The following is a 21,126-nucleotide window of genomic DNA, read 5'->3' on the forward strand; positions in this document are numbered from 1 at the left end:
TTTTGTATGCAAACGGTACACATTGTTAATATCCATTGTTATACTCATAGCCAGTAGTAATTAATATTCCGTTTGTTGACATGCATGGTCAGAATGAGTCATATTTGTTATTGTATTTTCAGCAATTTGACTTGATTTTTGAAGTCGCAGTGGATACATATTTCGTGTGTTGTAGTTTTACACATAATCAGATTGATCGACAATGCCATAGAGTCACTCTCATTGCTGAACTTGTTTAACAGATTTCATTTTTGCTTGTGACATAGTATTGTGATTGATATGTCAACTTTAGCGACACTTCAAACCGCAGACACAATCCTTCCAAGCGAGACGATTCAACGTCCCAGCTCTGGGGTGTTATGTATGAGTGACGTCGAAAGTACACGCCGACTTCAGCGAAGTCATGACTTGAAAGTCGCCGCCTACCGCAGGCGCTCAGTCGGTATGCACGGGTGACGACTTGACCGCCGACTTTCAAGTTGCCGTGTAAAGCAAGGTCACCAGTCAATCCATTTTTATAACGAGGAATTCCTTCTGTCACGTTCCAATATATCACATAAGGTGATTATGAACGGTTAGTTACTTCTAACTAACTAACCACACCACGATCCATTCTCGCAGTCATACAAATAGATAGAATCAACAAAAGTATAAGTTTCAGACGCCTGTTTATGTAATAACACGCCACCTCCCTCGAGACTTCACTCCAAATATATTCTTTTACGTTCAAAACGTAAAATATTAAGAGGTCACTGACAACAAATGCCAGTTAAGTGTAGACAATTATAGTAACACGCTGATCCCGTGTAAAGTTAGGAAAATATAGCTGATCTGCCTAAAAGTGCTAATTTATGCAGGTGTCACACACCCCACGTCGTCACCACTCGAGTATAATCACAAATATAATAGATGACCAGGTGGTATGAAGGGTGCATAAGACATGGTGCACTTAGCTTTGTTGTGCCACTGAGTGGACGGCCTGTAATTAGTTCATAGTCTCCACAACTGCTCCGTAGAATGTAGTGCCGTCTGGCGTGGCTACGAAGCAGGGAAAAGTGGAGACATCAGGCGCCTCACTCAGTCGCTGGTTAACCGGTTAGCTGGTTACGTCCGATGGTCCGGTTACAGTATCCGCAAATAGGCAGCAAAACAGCCAGCAACCGTAGCAGGTAGAAATGAAGAAAGGCTGCAACAAAAAGCAACGGCGCACTAAACATGCCAAGCTACCCCTCAACCTCCACCTTTAAACATGTCATCTTTACATATATCTCATCGATCACGTGGGCCTGCACAAACGAACTTTTATAACAACAAATCAGCCTCCTTCCTTCTCTCCATATCTGCAAAAACCATATACAGATTTCTATTTTAGCGTCACAAAGAACAAATTATGCGCTAACCTGGAAAGAACAACAGAGAGTATTTCATTCCACAAACACAGATTCGTCAACAGCGTTAAATAATGATTTATTACCTCAAAAGCCTATGTAGGTAGCACTCTCATTGAAGCGAAAACCGCTTCCTCCTTTGAATGGCACCTGTTCGTCAACAGCGATACCCCATTCACCCTCTTGCCGAAACCTTTATGCGGTGAAATTTCTTTCCCGCACAGCGAAGAGAAATTGACGACCCGTTACGTCAGACCGCATGTGAACGGAGAGAAAGTGGTCTCAAACTGAAGTTTTCCTGAAGCCCTCCTGTACATGCAGAGCGGCGCGTTGAATATCAATGCAGAAATCAAAGCGATGAAGTCCATCAAACTCGCAGGAAATATAAGACACCGACCGTTCTCCCCAGCGCTGAGTTTTCGAGTGTCTAATTAACATGTCTCAGACAGACAACCTTGACGAAATCACGTGACTCACCTTGTCACTACCCCAGTTCAGTTATCGACAATTCTGCCTCGACAGCAGAAATCACCCCCGTGAAATCCGTGCAACACAACATACCCGTGTTCGTTTTGCGCTGTCAGCAAAACCCACAACCGTTGACAGAACGCACAGACGCTTTCTATCGCAATTGACCAAGAGAAGGCACCACACAGAGTGACACTTTCTTGATCCATGTCACTAAATCGTGACACCTTCCTTTGCGCATGCGCTAGGGTCATTCGATAACATCCTCCCGCTTCCTCGCACGGGGAGTTCGACTATTCAGAGACGGAGAGCGTGGAGAAATGGAGGCGCAAAAGATGAAACGAGCAAGAGGGTGCCTGTCGCGTTAAAGCTGAGAGTCAAAAACGGCACCAGTGAAATATGGGTCAGTGCTACTTTGCGCTGAAACGAATCAAAGATGTCTTCGCTAATCTTATCGGTGTTGGTTCTAAAATAATATGACAAGGGAAGTGAATCTCGCAAAAAAATATCTTTTTAGTCCAGCACTTCCAACTATTGGGTTCTGTCTAAAAACGATTACGGCGCAAAATTCGTCGACTTTGATGGCGGAAAACCATGAAAATGGCCATTCTGTTCACTGAAGTCGGCGTGTAAACCATTTAGACGACCTCCGGAGCACGTCTAAATTTAGTCGCCAGTTTCGGTGGTACAAGCGTGTAGTCGCCACCCGTGCATACCGTGTACCTCGCGGTTGGCGGCACTCGCTGTTTGCACGCCGCCTAAACGTTTAGACGTCACCCATGCATAACTCCCCTGCCATGCTTTTAAATGGAATAATACCAGTGCTGCACTGCGTCACATACATCATACAAACAAGCAAAAAGAGCAACAGCAAAAAACACAGCCTGGATGCTTTAGGTGCAGGGTAGTTTTTTTTATGAATTGCCTTCTTAACGAGAACTTTTGGTATTTTGTGCAATCAATGTATCAAACAAATATTACTCTGCACAGGCAGCAGTCAGGATGTTCAATTATTGTATGTGCGCAAGCAGAGGCGTAGTTTCATCCCATATATATGCATGGCTAGATCTAAGATGGTGATCGAAACTGTTTCCGCGGGAAGGTTTTTTCTTTTAAAAAGTTATTCAGTATTCAGTGTGCTTCTTTTTACGTTAACTTTGCTTTTCTTTAGTGTGGTTAAGCATCGTAAACATTAAACTTCTTGTAAATACGGTAGTTAAATATGGTACAAGTCCATCATGCTGAAAGTACCGCAGATACTTTTGTTACATTGTGTACATTGTATGCTTTAACACATTTGCTGTGTTGTGTTGTGTGTGTTATTTAAGCCTCCGTACCACGTTGACGTTAGATGTTTGTTTGTTTTTTTATGTTTAAATCGTGTAATGTAAATCATAGCTTAACATTGTAAACACATATTTGTTTTGTGGTTCAGCTATAAAAGTGTCATTACTATTATAACATATCGTGCTTATAATATTATGCTTCAAGAGAACTTCACTAACATTACTTTTCTTGCAGTTATAACAGTAACAATCAAAATAACGTATTATTGCCATGTTAAATGTTCAAAATCAAGGGCACTGACTCGCACTTAAAGCGCTTGCACTTTGCATGCAGCACAAAAAGGCATTGCAATATGAACGAAATATGCCGTACGTTTTCTTATCGATGATTATCAACATATCAATGGCAAATGCTCGCTCTGTCTGTCTGTCTGTCTGTCTGTCTGTCTGTCTGTCTGTCTGTCTGTCTCTGTCTTTCGGTCTCGGCCTCACCCCCCCCCCCACCTCTCTCTCTCTCTCTCTCTCTCTCTCTCTCTCTCTCTCTGTCTCTCTCTCTCTCTATCTCTCTCTCTCTATCTCTCTCTCTATATCTCTCTCTCTCTCTTTCTGTCTCTCTCTCTCTCTTTCTCTCTCTGTCTCTCTCTCTCTCTTTCTCTGTCTCTCTCTCACTCTTTCTCTCTGTCTGTCTTTCTGTCTGTCTGACATGTTCCTTCTCGCGTAAACGTGTAGGTGCACCCTCACACATGTGTGCTGTCTTTTACATAGGATAGAAGCTGCCCTCCATATAGACAAATGTCAGAAATCAACAACCTAACCGCTTTTTGCGAAGAGTGGACATCATTTGCTCAATCATTAGCGTTCAGATTAACTGAAGCGTTGTTGCAAATTAAAGCACAACAGCAGTTTATCTCTGCACAAAAAGGTGCTATTCTCCAGACAGTCGATGCTTGTCGAAGTAAAACATTATTTATGGAGTCAAAAGGTCGCGGTGAATTCCAAGAACGTTTGCTCAGGAAGGAAGGAGACTTTAAATGACCTTGTAACGCAGAAGTAGGGATTATAGATCAAACTGTGCACGCTCACACAGTGGCCTTGCACTGTCTCACTGAGTACAAGAAGACCAAACCAAGTCCTACCAGCTAAAGTACAAAGCCGATTAGTTTGCAATCGAACATATGCAGATGTCTGCATACACATTAAAAAATATACGGAGATAAATTTGACGCCAAACTAAACTTGTGCTGACTCGCTAAAACAGATGCAGAGATATGAAGCCGTACGACAAAAGGCAGTCATGCACAGTAGGGGACTGCACTGAGAGAAACATACATTAGCACACACTACAAAAACAACAATTAGAACGAATAAAGCTTCTTCTTTTCTTCTTCTGCGTTCGTGGGCTGAAACTCCCACGTACACTCGAGTTTTTGCACGAGTGGATTTGTACGTGTATGACTGTTTTTACCCCGCCATTTAGGCAGCCATACGAGGAAGCATGCTGGGTATTTTCGTGTTTCTATAACCCACCGAACTCTGACATGGATTACAGGATCGTTTCCGTGCGCACTTGATATTGTGCTTGCGTGTACACACGACGGGGGATAAGCCAATACACACACTAGCAGGTCTGCTCATAAGTTGACCTGGGAGATCGGAAAAATCTCCACACTTAACCCACCAGGCGGCCGCGGCCGGAATTCGAACCCTTGACCTTCTGATTAGGAGGCCGAAGTCTCACCACCCCGCCACAGCGCCCGTCGAACGAATAAAGCATGTGCGATCGTTATACTTTTTCTGAACTGATACAAGACAATCTATTTATCTACAGGAGCTATTTCTTACAGATACAGAGATGCAATCGTCATGAAAGTCATGGTAAGACGCGTGTTCTTTTTCGGGAAAAATCATGTGCCTTTTAACTGTTCTTCCCTACATTTTCCAAACTGTCCTCAACGAGGTCCAAAATAACAATAGCTGTTTTTACGAGTGTAAATTGTCTTACTTTGGACAAAATACAAATAACGTATAGTACATTGTACATTTAACAAAAAGTTTAGTTAAAAGATACAGTGTTGCGTCATCTGAGCTATCGTATTTGGTGCAAGCTCGTGCATTTCGGCATGCGCTAAAACGATCTTGCTTCAAAATAGTTCCACAGGTTTCAGCTGCATGCACATAGGAAACTGACATCTACTTTCGGTCTCCGTCTATGACTTCCTGTTTCTAAACAATTGCTTTATAAATTGGTTTAAAGTTCTCTTTTTCATTCAGCTAGCGTTTAGCATGTTTTACGTTTTGAAAATATATAACTTCATGACTGAAATGTAGACCTAATTTCAACGCTATCTGTGACAGTCCATATTCATCCAATCGTGTAGGGTTAATAGCTGTGCGGTTGGCGAGAACCTTTAACCTGCCATATCAGAATAGTGAGTAGATGAAACTGCATGCGCATAGTCACATTCAACCTGGATTCAGAAGCGACGACATGTTTCCTCAGTAAGCTATCTGTAGAATTGCATTCCCTTCAGTGCGTGTAGCTGTTTAGCAAGGCTGAGAACTTAATCAGTTAATCCGAAGAATACAAGTTTGCTCACGCCCCACACAAAAATGCATTACTTCAAGAATAAAGTACTTGTTGAGCTTTTCATCCATTGAGAAGCGTATCTCGCTATGCTGATTCTAGAGCAACCTTGATTAACCGAGAAGCGAGACTACATAAATTCCACGTGTTATTGAAAAGATTGTTCGAACGTTGGGGTGTTGATGAACAACAACAACAACAACAACAACAACAACAACAACAACAACAACAACAACAACAACAACAACAGCAGCGGCAGCAGCAAAAGCAGGAACCACCACACCAACCACAACATCAGCGACAACAACAACAACAACAAACAGCGGCAGTAGCGGGAGCGACAGCAGCAGAAACAACAGCAACAACAACAACAACAACAACAACAACAACGACGACGACACCATCGGCAATTAACAGCCGCAGCAGCAGAGAAAAGAAACAGATTGCTGTTCAAGGGCATGGTACGTTGGTTGTTGTACTAAAAGGACACGTAAATTTGTCAGCTTGATTTGAATCAAGCAACACAGAAAAGCCTGCTGACCGTGCAATTGTCATGCAACCCACGGTAAGGGTTACTTTTTTAACATTTAGTCAAGTTATGACTAAATGTTTCAACATAGAGACGGGGAATCGAGTTGAGGGTTGTGGTGTATGTATGTGTGTGTGTGTGTGTGTGTGCGTGTGTGTAGATCGGTTCCGAGAAAACTACTGGACAGATATTCATGAAACTTCACATGAGAGTTCCTGGGTATAATATCCCCAGACCATTTTTTTCTTTTCTCGGATACATGTCTTCAATGACGTCATATCCGGCATTTAGTGGAACTTGAGGCGGCACTGTTACGCCCTCATTTTTCAACCAAATTGGTTGACATTTTGGTCAAGTACTCTTCGACGAAGCTAGGACTTTGGTATTGCATTTGAGCTTGGAGGTTTAAACATTAGTTAATGAGTTTGCTCATTAAAGTTGTCATTAAAATCAAATGTTCGCAGAGGTTTGAAATTGGTTGCATTATATTTTTCATAAAATGTTGAATCAGAAAATATATACATTGCTTTATTGTTGTTCTTTGGCCATTTACGTTGAATGACTTGTTATACATTGACATTGATAGTTTTATTCTTCTTCTTCTTCGTCGTTCGCTAGATAGTTTTATTATAAGAACCTTTTTTTAATTCCTATTAACTCGATGTTCTTTAACTATATTTATACATAAATGCATATTGTAAAGCATTATGCATTGTTAGAGGATCTTTTAGTAGCAGTGTTTAAATGTCGAAGCTGCTTTTCCCAGTTTTACCTTAAAGAGACCGACTGTATATTGTGTTGTTGTATTTGTCAGACTTGATTGTACCAACTCCCTACACATGTTGTAATGCGCTTAGAGCCAAATATTTTGTTTTTTGTAAGGGATAGGCGCAATATAAATACACTTTATTATCATTATTATACATAGGTCATGTTTACTCTTAAGATGTGATCACAATTAGCGCAAATAGGTTAATTAGTACCACGATTAGAATTTAAGAAATCGATCCGAAAACGATTTCATCTTATCCTTTATCATTTCCTGTTTCCAAAAACATATGTATATAATATGTTGTATTTAAAACAAGCTCAGAAAATTAAAAATAATACAGAAAAGCGCGTTTTCCTCCTTAGCGCAATACACTACCGCGCTATTCTTGCTTGTCTATTTCCCTGCGTTTTGCACGTGGGAGGTAGGCCATTTTCTTTTCCCGGCGAAAGACAAAGCTGTATTGTCTTGGTGGAAAAATGCAGTGCGTTCAGTTTCATTCCGTGAATTCGACAGCTTGACTAAATGTATTAATTTCGCCTTACGCGACTTGTATGTTATTTACTACGCTTCCCTAGGATACTAGATCTTCCTTTGTGTTTTTCATTGACTATCTTATCTTATCGTTGTTGTTGTTGTTTTTGTTATTTTTTTCAAATGCATACACAGAGGCATACATTGAAATACAGACAAACAGAACAAAAAGATACTTATGTGTAAAAGCTCAAAAGGCACTGACACGCACACACACACACACACACACACACACACACACACACACACACACACACGCAGGCACCCCCCCCACACACACAAACACACACACACAAACACACACACACACACACACATACACATATACATTATCTCTCTCTCTCTCTTTCTCTCTCTCTCTCTCTCTCTCTCTCTCTCTCTCTCTCTCTCTCTCTCTCTCTCTCTCTCTCTCTCTCTCTCTCTCACTCTTATTCGCTGGCTCTCTCGTCGTGAAAAAACATGTACTTTTTCAAACAAACAAACCTCAACGCACCGGTACTTGGATTTTGACCCACGGTATCGTCTTCCCGTCCAAGTGTGCGTATTTCTGAGAACAAGTCGCGTAAGGCGAAAATACAATATTTAGTCAAGTAGCTGTCGAACTCACAGAATGAAACTGAACGCAACGCAACGCAGCAAGACCGTATACTCGTAGCATCGTCACTCCACCGCCCGTGGCAAAGGCAGTGCACGTGGAATTGACAAGAAGAGCGGGGTATTCGTTGCGCTGAGAAGGATAGCACGCTTTTCTGTACCTCTCTTTGTTTTAACTTTCTGAGCGTGTTTTTAATCCAAACATATCATATCTATATATTTTTGGAATCAGGAACCGACAAGGAATAAGATGAAAGTGTTTTTAAATTGATTTCGAAAAAAAAAATTGATAATAATTTTTATATATTTAATTTTCAGAGCTTGTTTTTAATCCAAATATAACATATTTATATGTTTTTGGAATCAGCAAATGATGGAGAATAAGATAAACGTAAATTTGGATCGTTTTATAAATTTTTATTTTTTTTTACAATTTTCAGATTTTTAATGACCAAAGTCATTAATTAATTTTTAAGCCACCAAGCTGAAATGCAATACCGAACCCCGGGCTTTGTCGAAGATTACTTGACCAAAATTTCAACCAATTTGGTTGAAAAATGAGGGCGTGACAGTGCCGCCTCAACTTTCACGAAAAGCCGGATATGACGTCATCAAAGACATTTATCAAAAAAATGAAAAAAACGTTCGGGGATTTCATACCCAGGAACTCTCATGTCAAATTTCATAAAGATCGGTCCAGTAGTTTAGTCTGAATCGCTCTACACACACACACACACACACACACGCACGCACACACATACGCACATACACCACGACCCTCGTTTCGATTCCCCCTCGATGTTAAAATATTTAGTCAAAACTTGACTAAATATAAAAAAAACGTAGATCACGAGTACATAGCGCCTTGACATGGTTACGAAAATATCGTTCTTGTCTCTGCAAGCGAGAAAAACAAATCAAGGTTAGACTTAATTACAGTATTGTCTTGTGTTACACAGGCGAGTGTAATTTATGGTAATGACCCCCACGCACTATATCCCTCCACGAACAGCTAGGTTACAGGACTAGCTATCTGTTCAATCAAAAGCAACTGTTTAAGAACTACAGTTTGCTCATGTGGCAAACTAAAAGTAACTGCGACTTTTAATAATAGCTTGTTATAATTTTGAAACATTGAATAGTCGCTACCAGAACACGTTTCACCGTATGTGACAAATAGCATTCGAGCGGTGGATAGGGGAAGTAGCGGCCGTTTGGGTGGTAGGGGGTTGAAGTGATTAGGGACTGTTTACATTCTGAGAAATTACAAAGTTACCCTAATTTTTCAGAAACAAAGGATAACCTTATCCGCGGGGGAAAATGTATGTATCTGACATGCAAACAACACAGTCACAGCCACATATTGACTGTGGCTAGATTACAACGGCCTCCTCTGTCTATTTTAGAGTTATACTTTTTTTTTTAAAGGACAGAGATTAAGATAGCGCTATCTCTAGTGTGCCGATGGATTTTTGTATATTTTGTGTATAAATGGAAAAAACACAAACACACGCACACACGCGCGCACACACACACACACACACACACACACACACACACACACAAACACACCCACACATACACACACACAAACACACACACAGACATACACACACGCACACACGCACACACGCACACATACACACACACACACATACACATACACACACACACACAAACACACACACACATACACACACAAACACACACACACGCACACACGCACACACACACGCACACACACACACACACACACACACACACACAAATACACACACACACGCACACGCACAAACGGAAACCCACCGGTTCCACCCAATCGCCCCTACACACAACCGTAACGATTATCGAGAAAAAAATACTTTTGACTCTAATGTTAAAATGTTTCAACAACCAAAGAAATAAGTACGTTAAGTCGTATTCGTGTATGTGGAATATGAAGATTGAATAGTTGCAGTTGACCGTTAGATTCAATTATACATGTCAGATCTTGTTCTAGCGCATGATAGGTAGAACGGATTTGACGTTTTCTTATTGCTTTTCTTGATTCAATTGTTTTCCAGATGAAACGTTTTGTCTTCTGTATTCTAATCGCACTGATATCGTGCCAGGAACCCGAATCTGAGGAAGGTGAGGTCATGTACATAATTATAGGGATTCATAACCGCTATCTCTTTCTCTCTCTCTCTCTCTCTCTCTCTCTCTCTCTCTCTCTCTCTCTCTCTCTCTCTCTCTCTCTCTCTCTCTCTCTCTCTCTCTCTCTCTCTCTTTGTCTGTGTCTCTGTCTCAAGTCAAGGGATGTCTTATTCATTTGCAAATACCGGATCGGAACGTAGACGGTAATTTAAACGAGAACTAGTGTCCCTTGAAACACTTTAATCAAGGCCTTACACTACTTAAACAAAAAGCAAGAAGTCATGTAAATCTTCAACTTCTCATATATTATTTGCAGGGGAAACAACATGCACTGCTCCATCAGTCAAAGAAGGTGACGTAGGCGGTGTTACGTGTCATTTCCCTCATGACGTCAGCACCCTTCGACCCGTCACATTGACGGTGGAACTGTATTCTCCAGGTTCGACAAGTCCCAGTGCGTATATTTTGCATTTATCTCGTCAAGTTTCCTAGAATGAATGTTTCAAGTTGCTTGATACATCGAACAGGGTTGATCTAGCTGAATACTATGTCAGTGATGGTTAGGGGGTCTGGGATTTGAATACATTACAGAACTAGTCAAATCGTAACATCCAAATGCCCCACATGTCTTATGTCGCTCTGACAACCCCACTCTATATTGTATAACCTGCAGCGTGACTCAAATGAATCTGAAATGTGGGAATTGTGCGCGCGCGCGCGGGTGTGTGTGTGTGTGTGTGTGTGTGTGTGTGTGTGTGTGTGTGTGTGAGTGTGTGTGTGCGTGCGTACGGGCGTGTGTACATGCGGGCGCGCTGGGGTGTGTGAGTTCGAGCGTGCGTTAGTGTGTATATATGTGCGCGCTTGTGTGCGCGCGTGCGCGCGTGCGCGCATGTGTGCGTGTGTGCGTACGTGATTGAATTACTATGAGTTTCTAATTCCTCAGGTGGGGTACTGGACTGCAGTTGGCTGAGTTCAGGGACAAAACCATGCAAAGTACAGGAAGGATACACGCTGAACGGCAACGTTAGTACCACACTCTCCCTGCAGATAGCGAAGGCTTCAGAAACCCACGTCGGCCGCTACGCCTGCAAGATGATGGCCAGGTCTGAAAATCCTCATTTTAAAACCTGCACATTTCAACTGAAGGGTAAGAAACATCTATATTATATTCAATGTGTTATGTGTTTTACTTGCTATGTGTAGTTTAGGTATGTAGTTCATGCATGCACAAAAAAGTAACCCTTTTAAGACCCCCCAATGCGGGCGGGGATGTAGCTCAGTCGGTAGCGCGCTGGATTTGTATCCAGTTGGCCGCTGTCCCCACGTTCGACGAGAGATTTATTTCTCAGAGTCAACTTTGTGTGCAGACTCTCCTCGGTGTCCGAACACCCCCGTGTGTACACGCAAGCACACGACTAAGTGCGCACGAAAAAGATCCTGTAATCCATGTCAGAGGTCGGTGGGTTATAGAAACACGAAAATACCCAGCATGCTTCCTCCGAAAACGGCGTATGGCTGCCTAAATGGCGGGGTAAAAAACGGTCATACACGTAAAATTCCACTCGTGCAAAAAACACGAGTGTACGTGGGAGTTTCAGCCCACGAACGCAGAAGAAGAAGAAGAAGAAGAAGAAGAAGAAGAAGAAGAAGAAGAAGAAGAAGAAGAAGAAGAAGATCCCCCAATTTAAGACGCCCTCCTTTTTAAGACCTGATTTAATCATAATTTTGTTTCCAGGTCTTAAATGTGTTACAAAAAAGGGAACGATTTACTTTTGAAGACATATGTCACCAAAACATGAACATACGTGTATTCTTTGGTTTCAACATGCTCATTCCGTTGTTTGTTATATTCAGTCGTTACACAAAACAGTTATGCAACGATAATAAGCAACGTGGTTATTAACACGTTTATTCATTCGTTGGAACTTGTACCACATTCGAAAGTTATGAGTCAATATAGATATTCTGATGGACACGTGGGGGAATTCGGGGGCTGTGATTGGATGGTCTCTTCCGATCATCAAAGCATAATGCTACGGAAGTCGGTCATTTTTGCCAATATCCAAAAGCATATTGGCAATAACAAAGACGCATGGTTCCGGTTTACCCATCTGCACCACACGATGTGTTAATCGACAACAGCATACACTGACAACTTGAAATTCTTCTCGGAAATGTTTTTCAGCTTTAAAAATGTCGATAGCATACCATTTTCTGCTAACTTCCCGATGAAACAGGACTAAATCAATTATCTTCTGTCCCTAAACACCACAACATTCCCAAAGTCGAAAGATGTACAAACAGGGGAGTAAAACGGAACAGCTGTTTGTGTGTGCCTGTGTCAGTTGCCGACCGACACAAACTTTCGCATTCGGCTTTTATTATATCATAACTCCACACTAAATACCCCACTTCCCCTCTAAAGTATTGATGTACAACCCATGGCACTAACATTCATGTAGTCGTTTATAACAGAGGTTGAAAAATTCGCTTTATGACGAGACAAGTATAAATGCCATTCACCCAAACTGAAAACTTCGCTGCCGTCTGCTCGCGATTAGCTGTTCTCTTCTCCTCCCCTTGTTGCATCCTAGTTCTTCAGTTGTTTCTAGTTTTCCGTTTATGTTGTGTTTTGGTCTTCTTCATAAGTAGTCTTGTTCAAAATTTAAAAAAAACTCAAACTTCTTTTTGTTGTATTCGAATGAACTAATAAAAAGCTGTTTAACAGCTGTGTTGTCAAATCGAGGTTTTTTTCCAAAGTCAGTGTGGCGCCTGCGCAAAACTAATGCGCATAAGAAACGGCGTCTGCTATCAAACCCTGAAATCAACGCATCGACGCAAAAACTGTCATTTTGTAAGTTTGGAACAACAAATCAAGGTCAGAACAGCTATATAATCGCTATTGTGTTTTCAGCGTAGCAATAGGGTCCGATATTTAGACTCGAACAAGTATAATGCGACTCGTCTTCGACTCGTCGGCATTATACTTGTCTCGTCTAAATATCGGACCATATTGCTACGCTGAAAACACAATAGCTGTTAATATTGAGAGCATCATTTGATTCGTTTGTGATTTTTTGGGTATATTCCAGCGAAGTAATCAAATGGATGTCTTATGTCGCTTTGATAAAATAACTGTTCCAGAGAACGATCCGTTGATGCCAGGTCCAGTGATTGATACCCGTCCTGCTCCTGAGAGGAAAACAGAACCTGTCAGCACAACGTCAAAAGGTATTATGAAGCGGTAAAGTATGGAATTTACATTTGCGTTGCCTTGTAGCGTGGTTATTGGCAAGACAAAATAATAAGAATAATTACGAGTGTACTATTGTCGCGACATATAGCACTTTTTTCATCAGCACATTACTTTCTGACGTCGATTTCATTTGTAGTTTCAACTGCCGTTAGAGTCATTGGTTGCCTAAACTAAGCCTCGAAAAAAACATTTGGCAGCACCATGGGCAAAAGACCATATAAACCCAGCTGTTCCCCAGTAGATTCTACACAAAAAACGTTCTTAACAAAATGGTATCGTGGAATGATGTTCAATAAGAAAATCAACAGGGATGTGCACATACAGTTGCACATTTTCTTCATTGTAAATTTGGTAAATGACGAAGGAACCTCACTGATATACTGGGCTTTATATCTGTATGTGTGATAGTTACAAAAAAATGCCATCAAGACTGTTTTGGAATCTTTGTTTTCAGCCACAAATTCTTCACATGCAAGTTCAGACAGACAAGTGGCAAACAGCAACGTGGTGGTCATTGCTGTCGTGGTCCCCATCGTAGTCGTCATTGTTGTGGTTGCAGTGGTAGCTGCCGTCGTCTGCTATCGCAAAAGGTACGTTTGAAGATATCGCAGTTCCGCCTACCTCGACAAGTTATTTTGGCTAATAGTAATTAAGTGTCATAATAATATTATTCCGATGTGTGTGAGCCCGGTTAAAAAGCGACACTTGAAGAAACGGCATACCTTTAGTGGCTTTAATATGTGATAGTTCTGTGTTTACCTTTCAATATTAAGATTTGTACCTCAATCAAAGATAAAACGAAATATCCGCTCAAGTTTTTAAGCAGTCCTATAATCGTTCATGAAACACTGCCAAGGAGCAATACTTACAGATTTGCATACCAAGGGAGGGAATAACTAGCGAGTAAAACTAGACTATGTGTCAGTGAATCTGACGTGTCAGAACTAATTCAGTAGCAATCGCGTTATAGTTATATAAAACCGGTGCTGGCATAACACTTCCTTCTGTACGTGAAGATTCAATCATGCCACGAAAACAATTTTACCGTGTGCACCGAAATCTTCGGGCTAGGCAACCGTCAATGTTAAACCCCGGTCACAATATAGACGCCGCTTCTACTACGATGGAAAAGTGGCTGAGAGCGTGGCCAACCGTGGGCCAAACGTGGGAGGATCTCCATGAGCGTGGTTTGGTTGGGGTCGGATCTGCTAGGTCGTTCGGAAGCTGCACGCTCTCCTCACGCTTGCTTTGAACTGCACAAAACAAGCAAAGCGGGTCGTGGCGCAGTACAGTCGTGATGGGTTTTTTTCTTTCAATTTTCCATGTGCTGGATTTTGATGCTGATATGCCCCAATTTGCTAACTTGTTCAGATCGAAGTGATCGGCATGGTCTTCGTAAGGGGCCCTAGACCCCCGACGGTCGACCTTTGTGAAATTCAGGGATATTGCTTAATAGCCTCACATGTAACTGAGCAGGATATATCACGCATTCTACTCAGACAAATTACCATTGAAGACAGTGGATTTTGTACTGAGAGGTGTGTTTCAAAGCTTTCTGACAATGTATGTGTTAACAGAAAATGGTGCTTCAAAAAGGCGCCAACAGATGCCGAACAAGGCCCTGAGCAAAAAGAAGAAGAATTTCCGCTGAATACTCCTGCAGTCAGTGAGACCGACAGTGATGAAGACGAAACACCGGAGTCAAAGAATAAGTAAGATGGTAGATGTATGAACAAAGAAACAAAACAAATCAACTTACAAACCAACCATTCATTTGATGTGAGATTTTAATCTATCTCTCTCCCTGCGTGTCTTTCTGTGTGCAGTGAGTCTCTTTGCATGTATTTGTGTCTGACTGTTTTTATTGTGTGTGTGTGTGTGTGTGTGTGTGTGTGTGTGTGTGTGTGTGTGTGTGTGTGCGTGCGTGCGTGCGTGCGTGTGTGTGTGTGTGTGTGTGTGTGTGTGTGTGTGTGTGTGTGTGCGTTTTGTCTGTTTCTGTCTGTATATTCGTCCGGTTGTCTGTCCGTCTGTATGTCTGTGTGTACGTGTATGTTTGCAAATGAGTGAGAGCGTATGTGTGCTTGTTTTATTGTTTCCTCTGTGGTTAATGTTGCAGAGATAACACAGATCCGAACATACCTGAGTCCGATCCTGTGAAGAAAGCAGCGGGAAGTGATGATCACGATGATGACAATGACAATGATGACGATGGAGACGATGATGATGATGATGGTGACGTTGACGTTGATAAGAGGGGCAACACCAAGGCATGGGGCGATCCCACTGGAGAAAATCCATAAAGACTATGTTTTGAGATTGTTGAAACTTGGAGTGAGAGAGAGACAGAGACAGAGACAGACAGAGGAAGGAAAGATAGAGAATACTACATGGCTTGCTGTGTCGTACCAGATTTATACGAGTTGCTTTTTTTAAATATTGAACTGCGAGCGAAAGCGAGCTGTTCAATATTTGAAACAAAAGCAATCCATGTAGTATTCTGTTTATCCTACATACTGTACTTTACTCGAAATGTCCTGCAGTCGAGGCGTCCAAATTGAAGACGCTTCTTTCGGAACCTCGATCTTTTCCAACACCTCCTGCAATCTTTGACGTCAAAGCACAGAAAGGTCAATCAAGAGAGTATAGCGTGACGTGTTATTTCTAAAAAAAACCTCTTCCATGGGAAACAGCAGGCGCAAAAGTGTTTCCATAATGAAGTTTGTCTCGGTGACTTTGGCATCATAAGCAGGGAAAGGCAGGTCGCTGCCAGACTAGTTTGACCTCATTTACATGATATACACACGTGTGATCTCTCTCACGTATGTAGGATAAATGTGTATAGAAAACGACAAAATACAGACGTCTATTAGCGCATACCGTATGCGCTACTGTCGAAAACATTTTTAGAGGTCCGTGTCGTTTTTCGATTTCTAATTAAACGGCAAAGTTAGTCTGCATACTAATGTGGAATGAAGCCATTTTTAAATTGAAGTAAACTGAATCCAGAAAGTGATGCAATCCACTGCCAAACCGTATTCGTGAAACAGTTGTGAAGATGTTCAGCTTGTATTCAAAATAATTGCAGACTAGTTCCGATATGTATGTAGATAGTTGTAACAGTTGCTTTGACTTGTTGTCCATCATAACAGACCCTTTGTACATATTACAGCAATACGTATTTGAGATGTTAGTGAAAGAGAAAATACCAGTGTGATGCATGGCATTATCCGACTTTTCTTTTTAAAAATACGTCTTGAGAGAACTCAAACATAGGCCTGACACTTATCAATGCGTTTTTCGACCTTTAAAATCTTTGACTGGTATATGTATTCCATTGCTTTGATTTACGGATATGCTAGTGAACTGCTATCGCAAGACATGATTTAATTCTGACCAGATTTAAAAAGATGCATTGCTTAAAGCACTAACATGTTTCTATGAATCACGGCCATGCTACAGCAAATACCATTTTCAATGACGATTTTAACTGATTTTTGCTGATGTTTGAATTTGCTAAATGTTTGATAAGACTGTCAAAATGTTGATCACAAATGTAATGACATGATTCCTAAGAAGAATTATGTCAAACCGTATATATATGTTATAGCTTACGACACATTGTCTATCACTGCAATAATTATGTCACGTTCATTAGATGTTTTTCAGCATCGCTTTTTGTTGCTTTAATGTGAAAGTATGTTTATGTGCTAATGGTTTATGTACATGATTCTTTGCGATAATTTAAACTGAAAAGCAATGTATTGTGTTTGCAATATTATTCAACAAAATTGTCCGGATTTGGAATTGACTTAATAAAATAAAGCATGTAAGTTTAGCTGAAAGAAATAAGCTTCGTTTGTTGTCCAGAGCAACGACAACAAAACCGTATATCACGAATCAGAGCGAACATTCAAACAAAGAAAACATACAAATTAACAAACAAACAAATAAAAAAATAAAATATTTTAAAACGCTAAACCAACACTCAATCGAAAGTCTCTTATACAGGTTGACACAATGATTCAATAATAGCAGTGCTTACTTAAAACGCAAAACAAGTACCGGGGTACGGTACGTACATACAAACAGATTGACATCTCTAATATGTATGGATATGTATTTCCCGCTTTCTGTCTCTTTGTTTGTATATATCCACGCGCGCGTGTGTGTATATTAGTGTGAATGTGTGTGTATGTGTGTTTGTGTGTGTCTGTGTGTGTGTGCGCGCGCGTGTGTGTGTGTGCGCGCGCGCGTGTGTGTGTGTGTGTGTGTGTGTGTGTGTGTGTGTGTGTGTGTGTGTGCTTGTGTGCGTGATTGTGTGCGTGCTTGTGTGCGTGCTTGCTTGCGTGCATGCATAGGGGCACAATGACATGTGTTTGCCTAGCCCACACGATGTCATCACTTCCCATCATACATAATGCAGACAATGTCGGTGATGACAAGCAAAATATCACCACGATCTCATATTGTGTGATGAAACAATAGTCATGAATATCTCGCTACAAAGTTCGGCAGGTAGGCTAACATGTACAGAATCAACATTGTAATATTTGTCCAAGGACGAAATGTCATAGAAAACACGATTATGCAACGGACAAAAAAACAGGTGGTCTTTTCGATCAACACTGGTTTTTTTTTAATTATTTGCACTAAAGGACAGTCGTTTAAATGGTATGTGAACATTTGTTTTTATAGTATCACGACCAGACGTACAAACAAATCATAGATGGGCCCACATAATCAGTCATCAAACTTGAAAGCAAGAATGTTAAAGTAGAAACAAGGCTAATCGTTGTATGTTTAACCCACAAAGGTTCTGTTGCTGTCGACAGTAAGCCCACTAACAGCATTGCCATTGCCACACACTAAGCTTATTAAGGCGGTTCTTAATTGATCCCGAAGTCGACTTCGCGAAGACTTCGATAAGTCGTTTTACCGAAAACTCAAAGCTAAGCTTCGTGCGGCCAGCTTAGCGAAGTATGCTTTGCGTAGTCGACTGTGACCAGTTAAGGACAGGCTTTACCCACATGTCGTTAGGAGATAACCAGTCAGCGCCCAAACTCCAGTATCCATGCAGAACGTTCTTCTCTTACATGAAATTGCCAGTCTCCACAAAATAAGAGTTGTACCTCAGCTCCTAGAATACCCGACAGTACACCCTGTAACTTCTGTTTATTCCCTCTATTGAAAAATAGACTTGACGCAAAGAAGTTTGATCACATCGAGGACAAATTTATAGCTGTGAAATCAGACCTCAAAGCCATTCCCGAAGAAGACTAATAGACGGCATTTTGGGATTGGCTAATGCGCTTGTGACATTGCATCGAAGTGGGAGAATATTAGTTCCAAGGGATGCATCTATATATATATATACGACTAGTGTCTGTCTGTCTGTCTGTCTGTCTGTCTGTCTGTTCGCGATGCACGGCCAAAGTTCTCGGTGGATCTTTTTCAAATTTGGACACCGTATTCAGCTACACCCCGGACACAACCTCATCGATGAGATATTTCAACACGTGCTCTCAGCGCGCAGCGCTGTGCGCGCTGAACCGATTTTTTTTGGTTTTTTGTTTGTTTTGTTTTGTCGGGATCCACGACCAGTAACTCTTCCTTATCTTCTCCAGTGTTTTCAGCCGCGATTATCTCCCTTCCTCCGTGTGGCGTCAATCCATATTCCCGTTACTACGTTACTATTTTTAGAAGGTAACTGCACGTTACTATTTTTAGAAGGTCTCCAGTGTTTTGCGCGTTTATCTCCTTTCCTTCGTGCGCCGGCGAAGCCGGCTCCCAGGCGCAGCCTGGTATTCGGCTCTACTTCTTCCCGGCGAAGCCGGTACCCGGCGAAGCGGGTAATCATCTAGTATAATATATATATTTAAATAAAAAAGAAAACACACCAGTAACCAGGTTAGGTAAGTTTAAATCAATATTTCGGCATGTACTGAACTGCCTTCTTCAGGATGGTATGAAAAGAATGGAATGACGGCACGTGATAATTATACAGTGTAATGAATTGTTATGATGATTAATGACGCATTTAGTCTTTCTCTGGCGTTTTCTGTCTAGCTGCCTGTCTCACATTTATTCCTCTCTCACACACACACACACACACACACACACACACACACATACACACACACACACACACACACACACGCACGCACGCACGAAAACACACACACACATGCATATTCTCTCTCTATCTCTCTCTCTCTCTCTCTCTCTCTCTCTCTCTCTCTCTCTCTCTCTCTCTCTCCCTCTCTTTCTCTCTCTCTCTCTCTTTATCTCTCTATCTCTATCTCTCTTCAATTGATTTGGTCCATAAAGTGGGCCCCGAAATGAACGGCGATCGAGCAGACTCGAAAAGTGAGAGCTGAGAACGATCCTGCTAGTCCTGGGAGTTGAGTCCAAGGGGATATATCGTTCTCAGCTTCGTCATCCAGAAGAACTCCCTCTTTCTGCGGCGTGGTGCATCGTCAGGATGAGACAGAATCGGCTCGATCACCATGCATCTCAGGTCGTTCACCCCATGACCCGGCAGATTGAAATGTTGTGTCACATGAGTGCCAGTGCTTTGGCGGATATCGGCAAAGTGCTTATAAAAGCGCTGTTTGAGAGGTGTTTTAGTCTCTCCCACATATTGTGTATTCAGACACTTGTTACACCAAAGCATGTAGATTATGTTTTAGCTTTGGCATGAAAAGGCGTGTCTGAGACAGAAAGACTCCCCCGTGCGTTGACTGGCAAACATGGTGCCAGGCACTAAATGAGTTCTGCACATCATGCATCGTGTTGCCGTACAATGGTAACACCCCGGTGTTCTTGAGTCTGGGAGCTGGGGCAGGGATGAAACAGTCTCAGCGAAAAGTGCATTTAATAATAATAATCATAATAATAAGGCATATTGCGACTAATATTTCTATAGCGAATGTATCCAGGGTGTAGCCCTGCTCAAAGCGCTGTACAGTCAAAATACTACGACAACAAAACATCATTTAACGTGCAATCACACACATATAACAATGAATAACACATTGCTCTATAAAACATTATCACAAACACACGCATGGACACACACACGCACTACAGAAAGCAAATTGCACAATAATACACTATCACAAACATACGCACTCACGCGCGCGCAAAACAGTACAGTACATCATCATTTCATCATTTTGTTTCGATCATACATCATAACATGCACAGCGTATAAAGAAAGAATGCGAGGATGTGACAGAGACGGACATAATGGTGACCCTCCACCACGGAATGAGTCGCATGTCACCTCGCGCGGTTCTGCGCTAGGCTTAATATAGTCCGGGGGGTGTCTGGTAACAGTGTGAGGGTCACCTTAGTCACTGGCTTATAACTCTTTTCGCTCTTTTCTAAAACGGGTTTCACCACTGGATAGAGCATTACAAACTCTTTAGGAAAATGTACAAATATGAAAATCATGCAAAGGTGACATGCGACTCATTCCGTGGTGGAGGGTCACATTATTACCGGGCTGGGGAGGTGGACAGGGGTAGGGGATGGGCGTGAGGTAAGCAAACGCCAACATATGTCATCATGAGAGCTATGA

At 41.6% G+C, this 21,126-nt stretch overlaps 1 protein-coding gene across 2 annotated transcripts; it reads left to right on the forward strand.

The window, feature by feature from the left end:
* The first annotated feature begins 3,934 nt into the window (after window positions 1-3,934).
* On the forward strand, window positions 3,935-17,379 carry LOC138973320 (uncharacterized). 2 transcript variants are annotated; one of them, XM_070346044.1, is made up of 8 exons: window positions 3,935-6,187; window positions 10,216-10,282; window positions 10,605-10,742; window positions 11,232-11,435; window positions 13,433-13,519; window positions 13,999-14,134; window positions 15,122-15,256; window positions 15,661-17,379. In XM_070346044.1, the coding sequence occupies exons 1-8, from the start codon at window positions 6,185-6,187 to the stop codon at window positions 15,842-15,844; spliced, it is 954 nt and encodes a 317-aa protein (XP_070202145.1). In that variant the 5' UTR covers window positions 3,935-6,184; the 3' UTR covers window positions 15,845-17,379. The 2 variants fall into 2 exon arrangements, with proteins under 2 accessions (XP_070202145.1, XP_070202144.1); XM_070346043.1 differs by lacking the exon at window positions 3,935-6,187 and adding an exon at window positions 6,196-6,291.
* The last annotated feature ends 3,747 nt before the right edge of the window (window positions 17,380-21,126 follow it).

This window comes from Littorina saxatilis, linkage group LG8, assembly GCF_037325665.1.
Source record: "Littorina saxatilis isolate snail1 linkage group LG8, US_GU_Lsax_2.0, whole genome shotgun sequence".
Taxonomy (NCBI): Eukaryota; Metazoa; Mollusca; class Gastropoda; order Littorinimorpha; family Littorinidae; genus Littorina; species Littorina saxatilis.

Bases quoted from the DNA above. Each gene is read 5' to 3' on its own strand.
- LOC138973320 (XM_070346043.1), top strand. The intron at 10,283-10,604 runs GTGAGGTCATGT...TATTATTTGCAG, and splicing joins GGAACCCGAATCTGAGGAAG to GGGAAACAACATGCACTGCT. The intron at 13,520-13,998 runs GTATTATGAAGC...CTTTGTTTTCAG, and splicing joins TGTCAGCACAACGTCAAAAG to CCACAAATTCTTCACATGCA.